Genomic DNA, 13,949 nt, shown 5'->3' on the forward strand with positions numbered 1-13,949 from the left:
GTCATCGACCACAATGCAGTGCAATTGTTAAATGGATGAATATAATTTTAATGACAATGTTAGCTAAAATGAAAGAGTTAGAATGTTCGTTTGGGCTAGATTTATCATCAGCCGAGTATAGTGGCACTGGAAAGGACAAATGGAAATAGCAATTAATTGACTCTATTGAGGAGGCCCATTATGTTGCCGCGCATAATAGGAGACGGAAGAAGCAGCAAAGCAAACAAGGGCAAACAAGGAAATAGGACAGAAGTTTATAATGTCTGTACATCAGCCGACCCCCTTTACAGCTTCGCGAATTGTCGGGACATATGACATCACTGACAGAGCCAGTCCAGCAGTATATCGAGTTCAAACTGCTCCAAATACGTTGGATTGGTATCATATTAACCAACTCAAACCCCTTGGAGATAGTCAATGTCCTCTAGTAGCTGAGTTCCGGAAAACATATTGTCAATGGGATGCTCTGGTCCGAGATGAGATACTCCTCATAACTATGTTTCAGGCAATCGAAGGTTACGTGGATGAAGGAGCAGTTGCTCCCTCAATGAGCTGGGCAATCACTTTCACTTTGTACCCAGAGGATGAGGACAGGTCACATCTTCGCACTTGCCTAAAGACGGAGACAACAGAAGAGAGAAACAGATGGGAGAACGTGATTGTTACGTTGTCTTCTGCAAATAAAGTGGGGGATAATTGATCTGATATGAATGGATTTTAACAAGACGTTAAAGTCATCCTTGATAGGACCATGCTTAACGTCAGAAGGTTTGGTATCCAGGGAAAGTTGGCTGATGGATTCAGAACTGACGCCCACAGGAGAATAGTTGTGGATGGAGCGTTTTCTCCCTGGATGTTGTTGACAGGTGTCCTACAGAGATTCTCGGCATTTATGTTTTCTTGAATGATTTGGATGAGGAGGTGGAAGGATAGATTATTGTATTTTCAATGATGTGGAGGTTGGTGCAATTATGGACAGTATAGAAGGTTGTCACAGATTGCAACAGAACAGTGACAGGATGCAGAACAGCGCTGGAAAGTTGCAGATGGAGTTCAACCGGTAATGTTATAGATGATTCACTTTCCGGTGGGTAAATTTTAAGACAGTGTTCATACTTTCTGGAGTGAACGAAGAGCCACACATTAGTATGATTTCCACGATGGAAACGGAGTGATGAGACTCTCTCCAATAAACCGAGGGCTGCTCATCGGTGCGAGAACAGCACTGCAGGAGCGGGAAGAAGTGTAATTGACAGCTTGAACACATCCGCTGTTCTGCACATACACATCGTGACGCTGGAAAGGCAAAATGCCTGACAGTAAATCAGGAGAAAAAAATACAACTTCGTGGAAAATAATAGAACAGCCTGGGAATCTGCGGATTGTTCACAGATTTCTACTTGCTACTTTTTTTTCAGACAGAGAATGAATGGAGAAATGGTGGTGGAATCGTGGCAGGTGTGAGTATTTTTAAAGTTAAATAGACTGCATCGCATGTTACGGGTATGGGGTGGTCAGGTCATTGACTGGCAGAGGTCAGGTTCCTATAAAACGGCCCATGTGTGCGAAGGAAAACATTGTTCTTCAAATTCTCCACATCCCTTGCTAATTTCCCGAAGACCATTTCCCTTTTTGATCACAGGTCTCTGGAATATCACTATGGATCTTCTACGGTGTTTGGAGGAATATACGTGCAGTGTTTTTGTAATACAGGTCAGCTGTCACTGTGATTTTCATCAATCAAACCCCCGGAATAACTGGAACAAATGAAAGTAAAGATGAACGGAAGTTCCCCTTTAATAAAGAAATGTTCTCCATTTCACCAGCCAGAACAAATTCCTTCCCTCAATTTCAGAAGTAAATGTACTCCGTCGACTGTTACAATTTAAATCGACTTCAAGATGATTACCAATTTTAAAAGTAACACAGATATTTAAAAAAAATAAACTATTTAAATCCCTGAAGCCAGGAATCATGGAAGATAACATGGAAAATTCACATCATATTTTATTTTAAAGAACATAGATTGCAATGTCCCGTGAGGAGTCAAATTAATGACACGGGAACAGTGAGTAAAAATAGTTTAACGTAAGTGTTTTTGCAGTTGGTTGTCACTAATGTCCCTGACGTGACAGTCACGTTAATTGCCTCAGGGGAATTGCTCTCTCCTCAATAAAAGTCCGCTAAACCGATCACCAGTCCATCTGAGCAGCTGAAACGCTCCGTACAACTGAACGCTGCTTCTGACGGAATATGGGATATTCGACGATTTACTACATCGTGGCCATTTACTATCCCACACTTGTAGCGGTCGGTGTCCCCGGTAAGATGCCGGAGCTGGTCACTTTATGTATGGTGCCGTCGTTACTCTGCTGCGGTATCCGCACTGTTACTGAGCACAGATGCTACCGTCGGCTGAAACGTGTTTCCGGAATGGAGGGTTCAGGCATCCAATGATTTTATTTTCATTTTCCATACTCTAATCGCAGTGTTTTCTTCTTTTGTCAATTACACTGGTGCCGATATTGTTGTTTCATGATTTCATCTCGCTAGGTTTTCTGAAGTGATGCTGGTCTCTGCTTTTCCAGGTCCGAGTCCCTATCAGTGCAGACACTTCAACCTTATAACAACGTGGCAGCTTATTTAAATGATGGTCCAGTCTATTTTCGAGACGTCGTTCTGTTCCTCTGTAAGTCAGTAAATGATAATTTGTGTTTTGTATCTTTTGATTCCACTTTGTCGCCACTACAAACAAACCCTTCAATTGTTTCGCCCTAATAATGGAAATTGTTTGTTTACGATCTTCCATTCACTGGTCCGTGAGTCGTGGATCTCAGATTCTTTGCTCTAAACTGTGGGGAGGTCGCCAATCCACTGACACTCACATCCGTCATTGTCCTCCAGCCGGAGTGCAGTAACGGAGACCGCACACACTGGACGCCCGCATTCCAGTTCCAAACAGACCATCTCCATGGAGGCATTCAGAGAGTTGCTGCTGACCATATTTTTATATTGATTCCAAATTTCTTCTAGTTAATTTAACGGCGATTGTGATCCTATCTCTTGGAAAATGCGGACTCTCCAAATGCATTACCCGTTACCTGGTCGGAATGGCAACATCGGATCTGATGGTGGTTATTGTTGCTGCTTTAGTGGAACAGACCAACAATATCTACATTTATTCTAGATTCCTGCTTATCACTCCTGTATGGGCTGTGACACTTGTATTTGTCCAAGTAACGACGGACTGTTCTGTTTGGTTCACGGTCAGTTTTACCTTCGATCGCTTCATCGCAATATGTTGCCGAAAGTTGCGGGAGCGATACTGCACCGAGAGAACAGCAACGGTGGTTATCGTGAGCTGCGGGAAATGTGTCCCGTTTTACTTTGCCATTGAACCTTACGTCATCATTGACAACACAGCGTGGCGGTGCATCCGCACATATGAATACGCTACTTCACCCGTGTGGAGGGGATACGAATTACTGGACAGCATTTTAACACCATTGCTACCAATCGGATTAATCCTGGTGTTCAACGGGTTAACCATAAGACATATCGTTGTGGCAAATAGAGTCCGCAGAAGGCTTAGGCACAGCAGCGACAGTCAAAAAGACGCCGAGGTGGAAAAACGCAGAAATTCGATGAGTTTGTTGTTTTCTATATCAGCTAATTTCATATTATTGTGGATGCCCTCTGTAGCCCATTCCCTGAAATGGCAAACACAAAACTATTTTTACCAGGACAGATATTTGAGTTCCCCGGTATACATCCTACAACAACTTGGGTTCATGTTACAATTTCTCAGCATGTGCACCAATACTTGTCTCTATACAATGACACAGAGGAAATTCAGAGAAGAGCTGAGGAATGGAATGAAGTATGTGTTTACATTAAATGGCCATTGTGTAGATAACGCCCGTGTCTAATGGTATGTCAGCGGAGTTTTCAAATAAAGTCCTTTTACAATGAACAGATTTGGGAAATTTGTCATAAATTCATCCGGAATTCATCCTGGTCATCCGGAAATTGCAAAATTGGTGGAAGATTGTTTGCCCCATACAGTTCAGGTAGGTAGCAATACAAACGTTCAATGCTGCTGGCGTGGTTGTTAAATTGGTTGAATTATGTTCCAAACTATCACAGACACTCGACTGTCACTAGGACAGTGATGGCTTCATGAATGTCTGGGATTTACATGTTTAAAAATGGACAGGGTCGGGTAACAGAGTGTAAAGTGAGTGCGATGGGAAACCAGGGATAGTATCACAGCTGCAGAATGGGAGGACAACGTGGTGCGTTCGTTTTTTAATAGACTGGGAGACGAACACTGTTTCTGTTCTCCCTTTTGAAATGGGCGCGATCTCACCAGTTGGAGTATTCTGTACAGCCGCCCACCAGATCAACAAAAAAAAACGCAACGGGATCAGTGAGGAACCGACCGGGAAGTGGAACCTGGACATGAGCCATGATATTGGCACGGGCAACGACAACTTCCCTAATAGTCTTTGGCACCTACCCAAGGTAAAATGTTTAGGAATGGCATAAATTCTCAGTTGTGTTCAGGAAGGATTCATGTTTCTATAAGAAGAAAGGCTGACTGGCGAACTTTCCATACCAGATCTGATATTAGAAAAGGAAACGGGTCGTGAAGATCTTTCCGCGGGTCCGCATTTCTGAACAACAGGGAGAACTCCCCGACATTTACCTTGCACAGAGTTAGGACCAGGGAGCATGGGATCTATTTAATTGGGAGTCAGTGATTTGTGGTGCTCCGTGGCAGGAGCTTTGGAACTTACATTGGGAAATGATGCACTCAGGGTATTGCGCAACAGATATGTGAGGATTGTTTAGGGAGCACTGACACGGGGTTCAGTATAGGCTTGTATGAGTGACGCAGGGAAAGGATGATAGCGTAAAGTAACCCTGGGAGACAAGAAAGTTGGAACAACACGTCAAGAGGAAGAAAGAACGATACTTACAGAAAAGGAAGAAAGGATCAGGTAATGCTACAGCGAGTCACAATGTAGACAGGAAGGAATTTAACAATGGACTTAAAAGACTTATAGGGGGGATTTGAAAAATCCTTGATGAGTTGCACTGTGAAGAACAGGAGGAGACTGGAGAGAGTGTGAGCAGATCAGAGGTAAAAGAGGAAAACTTGTGTCTGGAGTCCAAAGAGGCGGTGAAGCTCCTCACTGAGTACATTGATCAATGAGAACACAGCGTAAAAAGGCAGATATGCTAGAACATGCCGACGCTAAGAAAGAGGATGCGCTGAAAACTTGGAAAACATTACGATAGATGATTCCCCGGTGCCGGAAGGGATATAGTCCAGGTAATTTTGGAAGGCGATCTCGGATATTGCTGCGCTTTTGGACAGGATATTTGTGTCTTCGCTGGCCACGGAAGTAGAACTAGATGATTGGAGGGTAGAAAATGTTGTTCCTTTGTTGACGAAAGTTAGTAGGGATTGTTTTTGGAATTATAGACCAGGGAGTCTTACATCGGTTGTGGGTAAAGTACTGTAGAGGATTATTGAAGGAGGATCTTACGACTATTTGGAGAAACGTAGTCTGGCTACGGAAAGACAACATGTTGTCCTTTATGAGCCAGATTGAATTATTTGAAAAAGTGTAAGTAAAACAAACAGATGAATCCGAACATGGTCAGGAGTTTGATCAGTTTCCCCATAGTGGACTCATTCAGAAAGTAAGGAGGCATGGGATCCAGGGAAACCTGGCTGCTTTGATTCAGAATTGGCTTCCTAACACGAAGGCAGATGATGTAGTAGATAGAGTGAATTCTGGCTGGAAGACATAGCGCAGCCGTGTTCCTCAAGCAGAGTCGAAATTCTGCTGCAGTTTACAACTCTATTGCGAGTCTGCAGTTACCAGTGCTCTCAGAAATAGGGCTGAGGAAATAATCGATTTAATCTGATCACACCGTAGCACCTGGATAATTAATGGAATTAGGGCTGAAGATGCCAGCAAATCGCTGAGTGATTGATTGCACCAGCGCGTTTTCTAAACTGACCTGTCATTTACATATTACAGGGCAAATGCTACAATGACTTCAAAGCATCTTTTCCAATGGAGCCCTACAATTTAAAACCAGCATTTCAAAGTGCTCAGCAGCAGCTTCTGCTGCTTATTAAAAGTCCAAAATGCCAATCCGAATTCCCAATTCAAGTACACACCAATTTATCCAAATGCCAATTTACCTCTGAATCGTGGTTTTAGCATATCGGGTGTAGATACGCTCTTATTTCGATCTATTTAACCCTGAATCCTCATGGCCGGTGTGGAATCCGTGTCTCCCTATGAAATCATTAATAAATGAAACATACAAAACTACACAAACTAAAAACGCAGAGAAGGCAAAGCAATTAATCAGGCTCACACTTGTCTTCCTTCAAGACCATCGCAGGCAATTGGGGAATACAGAATAACCATCCAAATTACCTCAGTGTTGCATGGACAGAGGGATCGAACAGTATCAACGACTTTCTAGATCGGTCGTTGCTGTGTGACACTGAAGTTCTAACCTTGATACAGAGTCAGACAGCCATAGGAAACTACAGCACAGAAACAGGGTCTCCAGCCCGTCCAGTCAGTGAGGAATTATTTAAATTGCCTACTGCCATCGACCTCACCCGGACCGTGGCCATCCATATCCCTCTCATCCATGTACCTCTCCAAACATCTCTTAAACGTTGGCATCGGAATCTCAATTACCATTTGTGTTGGCAGCTCTGTCTACACTCTGACCACCCTCTGAGAGAAAAAGTTTCCCCTCATGTTTCCCTTAAAGATTTCACATTTCACACTCACCCATGATCGTCAGTTGTATTCTCGCCCGATATCAGTGGAGAAAGCCCGCTTGCATTTACACTCTCTATACGCCTCATAATGTTGTATACCTCAATCAAATCTCCCCTCAGTCTTCTACCCGCTCAGGAATAAACTGCTAACATGTGTAATCTTTCCTTTTAATCAAAAACATTCAGTCCGTCCCGGCAATAGCCGTGCATTTTTTTCTGCATTATTTTAATAATATTTTCATCTTTTTTGCACACAATATTCCAAATTAGGCCCCAATAAAGCCTAAAACAGCAGCAAAATATCGTCCCAACTCCTGTCCTCAGTACTTTGGTCTATGTGGGAAAATCTGTTTTTACAACCCTGTCTACCTGTGCCGCAACTTTCATTGAATTATGAACCTGCATTCCCAGATTCGTTTGTTCTATCGTACTCCTCAGTGTCCTATTTCTCATTGTGTCAGGCCAACCCTGGCTGGTCCGCCCAAAGGGCAACATCTAACACTTGTTGCGTTAAATACGATCTGACATTTTTCACCCCTTTTTTCCAGCTGGTCCAGATCACGTTTCATGCTCCGGTATTCTTCATCACTGTCGACTACATCCGTAATGTTGCTGTCATCGGCAAATTTGCTGATCCAGATAAAGACATGATTATCCAGATCGTTGATATAGATTAAGAATAACAACGGGCACAACAACGATCCCTGGGACACTCCACTCATCACTGGTCCCCAGTCGGAGAGACAGCCATCTATTACCACACTCTAGCTTCCCCAACGTACCCAATGACTAATCCTATTTATTACCTCATCGTGAAAGACAACCGACTGAACCTTCTCGAGCATCCTCCCATACGGAACCTTGAGAAAATCGTGGCTGAAGTCCCTGTTAGACGGCATCCACTGCCTTGCCTTCCACAGCACTCCTGGTTGACTACCTCGTAAAGCTCTGTGAGATTGGTTAGACATGACCGACTACGCACTGGCCCATCCTGACTATCGCTAATGTTCCTGTTTGTCCAGATACTTCCCTTCATACCCCATGACCAGCGTAGTCTGAACACCGAGGACGATTCATCATTACGTAATACTTGGCGAGTCCCTTCCAAGCAAACCTATCGAGATCATCCAGCGGTCGGTACTGATATTTATGCCCTATTGTCTTTTTTTAAATTCTCCTGCACTTTAGTATCCGACGCATTGAGAATAGTCTGGACAAGCAAGGCGTCATAGCTCTAAATAATTAATCGACTTGCTTAACTATAGCAAGATACGGTACGCTCGATCGAACACAGAACATAGAATATTACAGCACAGTCCACGAGGTTCTGTTAGGCTTTCAACTAATGTAAGTTCGATCAAACACATCTCCCCTGCATATCAATCAGAATCAAAGGTTTCAATCGTACATTTAAAAAATCAAAACCAGATTTGATATCACAGCCATACGTCGTGAAATTGTTAACGTTATGGTAGCAGTGCAATGAAATAAAGAATAAATAAATATAGAGAAAGCAAAACTAAGATACAGGTGGCAGCGCGGAAAAATGAACTGTTCCTGAATCGCTGTGCCTGAGGTTTTAGGCTTCTGTATCTCCTTCCCGATGGTAACACTGTGTAGAGGGCACGTCCTGTGAGTGGGCAATGTTAATGATGGACGCCACTGTGACAAGAATCATCCCTTGTAACATTGATCAATGAGATACAGAGAATCTATATTTAACAACAAGTATCTTTTATTATTTCTACTAAAAGCACGTAGATTTACATACTCTCTTCCTGTGTGCACCCTACTGGAAACCTTGAAACTCCATGAACAGTCAATGAAGAGAAAAGGTATTATACGGGAAAAGAGTCTACGCTGGCAACTCTTTCCATAGAAACATAGAAAACACAGAAAACCTACAGCACAATACAGGCCCTTCGGACCACAAAGTTGTGCCGAACATGTCCCTACCTTAGAAATGACAAGGCTTACACATAGCCCTCTATTTTACTAAGTTCCATGTACCTATCCAAAAGTCTCTTTAAAAGACCCAATCGTATCCGCCTCCACCACTGTTGCCGGCAGCTTATTCAACGCACTCACCACTCTCTGAGTGAAAAAAACCTACCCCTGACATCTCCTCTGTGCCGACTCCCCAGCACCTTCAACCTGTGTGCTCTTCTGGCAACCATTTCAGCCCTGGGAAAAAGCCTCAGAACATCCACACGATCAATGCGTCTCATCATCTTCCGATCCCCATGTTCCCGATCTCCACGTGTCCGTGTGGCCCTACTTTTCGGCAATGGTTGCTCTCTGGCCGCTGGAGAGTTATCACCCCTGCATATCTGAAGCTGCGGAATCTTATATTGTTCCTCATCAGTTGAACCATTGGATCCCCAAACCATTAGCTCAAGGTCACCAGACCTACCTGGGTCACCTGGTTACTGATCATTGTACAGAGCTACAACCGACATATTTTATTTGGCTCTGCCCACCCCGGCCTTGTGTATTCGTATGTTTACACCCTGACTGGTCTGAACCAGTTAAATGAGGCAACCCAGTCAGAGACTAACAAGACTGCGGATTGCCTGTTTGATATGTCTGGCATTTTACATAACAAGTAGCTGCTCCTCTGAGCATGGTCTCAGGTTTATTGCTCTGATTAGATTGTCCCAGAGTCAAGAATCCGTTCAGAGTCCACGCCCTTCACATAACAAATGGCGACTTCTTTGAAAATGGTCTCAGGTTTAGCAGATCATTACCTGAAGCTCCCTGTGTCCACATTCAGTTCCTCTGATTCAATTATTCCAGTTCAAGAATCAATTCATAGTCCACAAAATGCTGGGGGGGGGGGGGAACAGAGAGAACTGGTTTGTCTGCGTCCCCGCCCTTGATCAGTCTGTAGTTTCTTCCTGCCAACAGTGAGCCATTCAATCTGACACGACTGTATCTTTCTCGGGTCTGCTGTTGTCTGAATGCACCAGGGTGGATGATGGAGGTTTTGCGGAGATGCCGAGTGCTGTAGGGGTCGAAGGGGTTTACAGAAATGCGTTGTGATGTAGGGGTTGGAACGGTTTTGTTACGTGCCCCGTAACGGGTTAAAAGAACCAGCAGAATTGGAACACACCTGGAGTCTGGTATTGTTACAAACAAAACACTACTTATCAGTTTCCACGTAATCTCGTAATATAAAACCAGACAAATCAAACAGGTTACCGGAGTTTATGCAAATGTAAGTGTGTAAATATAAAACCGCAAACTTCTTCAGCTTAGGTGGTAAATGATACAGTCTTACGATGGTATAGGAATGACGTCAGTTCAGTTTGTGATATTAAGAGGCGTAGAATTGAGGAGAGAGAGAGGGAGAGGTGCTTTGTTTTCCAAGTAAGCTGATGTCGTCAATCTTTCCGTTGCCTTCCGAATTCCTGTTAAAGTTTTGTGATCACACCAGAGTACCGCCTTCACGCAGTAACGCTATCAAAGGTTAAACACACCGATAACATTCCACCGGTCACCCCTTTCCCACACTGCGATCAAAACCCAGCCTTTCGTGGTCACTGAAAGTTCATCCAGTGTCTATTTCTTCTGTTTTTCTGTCCGTGCCTTCTATGTGTCTGTCTGAAAAGCCAGCTGACCTTGAATATATCCCAAATATGCTGAACGCCAGCTGCCCATTATATAGCCCCGCCCTTCCGTAACCATGGCGACTTACGAGCTGCTCGGTGCTCTCTCTCTCTCTCTCCCTCTCTCTCTGAATCGGTGTACACCAACTGTCTCTCTTTTTAAAGACACAGTCCATATTGAATACACCTTAGCACCTCGTCACAGTTTTTACAGATAGCGACGGGTATCAGCACACTTCTCCACCAATGTGGAAATGTAGTTTACTTGTAGTACAAACTGGCATTTTTGTCTGTAACAAAATGAAACCCGTCTGGTGTCGGAGTGTTTTGCTAATAATGTTCGTGCAACATTATGCTGAGTGATCCTGAGTACCTGACTGCAGACCGCAGTCCCTACACTATGATGGCAGAATATGGCATTAAAGGCAAAACTTTTGGCAGTGCGGAGGATCAGAGGGATCTGGGTCCGAGTCCAATGAACACACAAAGCTGCTACACAGGTTGACTCTGTGGTTAAGTTGGCATATAGTGCATTGGCCTTCACCAATTGTGGGATTGAGTATAACAGCTGAGGGGCAATGTTACAGATATATAGGATCCTGGTTGGATCCCACTTGGAGTACTGTGCTCAGTTATAGTTGCCTCACTACAGGAAGGACATGGAAACCTTAGAAAGGGTGCAGAGGAGATTTACAATGATGTTGTCTGAATTGGGGAGCATGCCTTATGAGAATAGTTTGAGTGAACTCGGCCTTCTTGTCCTTGGAGCGATGGAGGATGAGAGGTCGCCTGATAGAGGTGTACAAGATAATGAGAGGCCTTGATCGTGTGGAGAGTCAGAGACTTTCCCCAGGGCTGAAATGGCTAGAATGAGAGTGCATAGTTTAAGGTGCTTGGAAGTAATACAGAGGATATGTCAGGGGTAAGTTTTTTTTTACACAGAGAGAGGTGAGTGCGTGGAATGAGCTGCCGGCGGCGGTGCTGGAGGCGGAAAAGATACGGTCTTTTAAGAGACTCCTGGATGCTCACATGCTTTGCAAAAGAGGGCTGTGGGTAAAGCCTAGGTAGTTCTAAGGTAGGGACATGTTCGGCACAGCTCTGTGGGCCGAGGGCCGATATTGTACTGCAGGTTTTCTATGCTTCTACTCAGAAGACGGCCACTGGGTTTTTCCCACCTTCCTTTAATTTGCTCTTACTAATCAATCCCAAATGCCGATTGGCCACTAGTTGATTGGTCACCGATTGCTCTATATTACTGCCGTGAGCTGCACCTCGGACAATGAGCCTTATTGAAGTCCCCTCCTCTCCAGATCTCAGATGTCCAGGTTGCCACTAGTGAAATCTACCGGGCTTATCTCTCAGTGATGACCGAGTCAATACCAACAACATGACACTGGCAACAGAGTACATTGTCTTAGACAAGACACCTGCCAAATCTAATGCCACTTCCCTTCGTACTACATATGGACTGCCGTCTATGTATGCATATTGATCTGTTGTCCCCACATGTTCATTGATCTCTTTCCCTCTCTGCAATGTAAACACTCCAGTTCAAGCCATCTCCTGCGTGTGTGCTTTTATTTGATATGCAGTTACACAGACACAATGCAGGCTGACATTTGAGTACAGAAGTGATGACCATAAGTGTCTCCATTCCTCCAACCCTGAGACAATTTCAGATCTAGATTCTTTGTTGTTCTCACAGTTCCAGTCCAAGAAATGCATTTGTCTCTTTCACATTTTGCAAGTGTCATGTAAGAAACGGCAAGAAGAAAATACACAGAAATCACTGTTAATAAAAATTTTATTGGTGGCTTATTATACAAATGCCCCAAGTGAACATGCTGTACCTATCTGCACGCAATGCAACAAGGACTGCTCACTTGGAATAACTTTACAATTGACTTAAATTGTGGTGCTCCTGGCAATATTGTAATGTCATTATGGCTGCAGTAATAATTAGGCTGAGTGATGACACCTAACAGCTTTTCAAACATTTGTAGAATGTAGAAAGGCACCAACTCTATGAATTAATGTATACTCCAATAGAATTTAGGAATTAAACCTCTTACATTGCATAAACAACTGATTAACACATGTGCACAAACTGCATTACATTCCAACAGTTGCTACATTCTCTCATGACTCATGTGGTCCTTTCCGTGGATGCAGACTCCTGGGGAGCACGAGCACACTTCAGATTGGCATCATGCACCGCATCCCACATCAGTAGCAGTTCGAAAGGTCGAAAACGATGCACTAGCAGCAACTCACGGTAATAGCAAGGATTGAAAGATTCATCTTGGGTTGAAGGAACCCTGACTCCAGCTGACCTAAATCCGCTATGGGAGTGTGGGGCTAGTCCAGCCTTGGCCAGACACATCCCCAAAAATACATCATCAATGGGGTATAGTTCAAGGTCTTGGGATATGTGGAAAATGATGTGAGCTGTATACACAGACATAAGTATGCCCGCTCCACCAATGTATGGTGGGTACGACTTGATGGTGGTCACTATTTCTGGCACATAATACTTGCTCGTCTTCTGGCGTTTGGGTCCAAACCCATAAATGAGACGGCCCACAAACAGGTGTTGGTGAACCTTCATGTCTAGCAAGTAATCAACCATGTTATCGGTATTGGCAAAGACATCATCATCTCCATTGAAGATGAATTTAGCACTGGGGCAAAATTCACTGACCCACTGCAGCAACTTGTATTGTTTGAGGGTGAGGTTGAAAAAGGTATCCAAGAAATCCCACTGTAGGATATCTCTGTGTTCTCTGTTTTCCATGGCTAACAGCTGATTCAATTTCCTACTTTCTTTTTGGTCAGGAGAGACACCAGAAATAAAGACTCTCTTAATTAAGACCCCATTGAATTCGCGTTCTCTGCCCCAGGTCTTCCTTATCATTTCCCGCCGATCCTGGTTGAAAGGGTGAGATTTGATGACCAGGAGCAGAAAGACATTCTGAGATTCTTCTCCACCACCACATTTGTCTGGAACATTTTGAATCATGTAAAATTCTCGACAGTGTTTATACATCAAGAAGTTTTTTATGTGCTCTTTCTCTTGATGAAATGAGGACAGGTGCAGCAATGTCCTGTTCGCGTGGCACTTTGGCTTGAGCACTGATTCAGTTGCATCAGCAGTAACAACCTTGGGCAGGTCATTGAGATGAACAGATTCTGCAACATCAATCTCTCGACGTTGGCCATTATCCCAGAACACGAATAACAATCTCAGAGTAATAACAACACCCAGCACTACTTTCTCATAGAATCGCCAATGTCCGCTCATCTTTCACCTGAAGTAGAGAAAAATATGGATTAATTCAAAGTACTTTACATTTACATGATGCTTGAGAAGAATGGGAAGTTTAGACTGTAATGAAGTTCACTAATGCTTTGTAATATTGACCCCAAAATGGTGGTGAGGTAAGGAATAGGCAGAGCCCTACACGCTGCTGAAAGTTTAATTGACCTGAAGCATTCCATCCCAGCAGTAAAACAAATCT

General features: G+C 43.7%; 1 protein-coding gene across 1 annotated transcript; it reads right to left on the reverse strand.

The window, feature by feature from the left end:
• Positions 1-10,516: 10,516 nt before the first annotated feature.
• LOC132386148 (N-acetyllactosaminide beta-1,3-N-acetylglucosaminyltransferase 3-like) lies at positions 10,517-13,732 on the reverse strand. Its single transcript, XM_059958443.1, has 2 exons — positions 12,619-13,732; positions 10,517-10,584 (listed from the first exon to the last, which is right to left on the reverse strand). Exons 1-2 carry the CDS (start codon positions 13,730-13,732, stop codon positions 10,517-10,519), a joined length of 1,182 nt encoding a protein of 393 aa, XP_059814426.1.
• Positions 13,733-13,949: the final 217 nt, after the last annotated feature.

This window comes from Hypanus sabinus, unplaced genomic scaffold, assembly GCF_030144855.1.
Source record: "Hypanus sabinus isolate sHypSab1 unplaced genomic scaffold, sHypSab1.hap1 scaffold_1033, whole genome shotgun sequence".
NCBI lineage: Eukaryota > Metazoa > Chordata > Chondrichthyes > Myliobatiformes > Dasyatidae > Hypanus > Hypanus sabinus.

What these genes read in the sequence shown, in the direction of transcription:
- LOC132386148 (XM_059958443.1), bottom strand. Translation starts at nt 13,732, where the DNA reads ATGAGCGGACATTGGCGATTCTATGAGAAAGTAGTGCTGGGTGTTGTT. An exon ending in TGCCAATCTGAAGTGTGCTC is followed by an intron (nt 10,585 to 12,618) that starts GTGCTCCCCAGG and finishes CTTTAAAAAGAG; the next exon opens with AGACAGTTGGTGTACACCGA.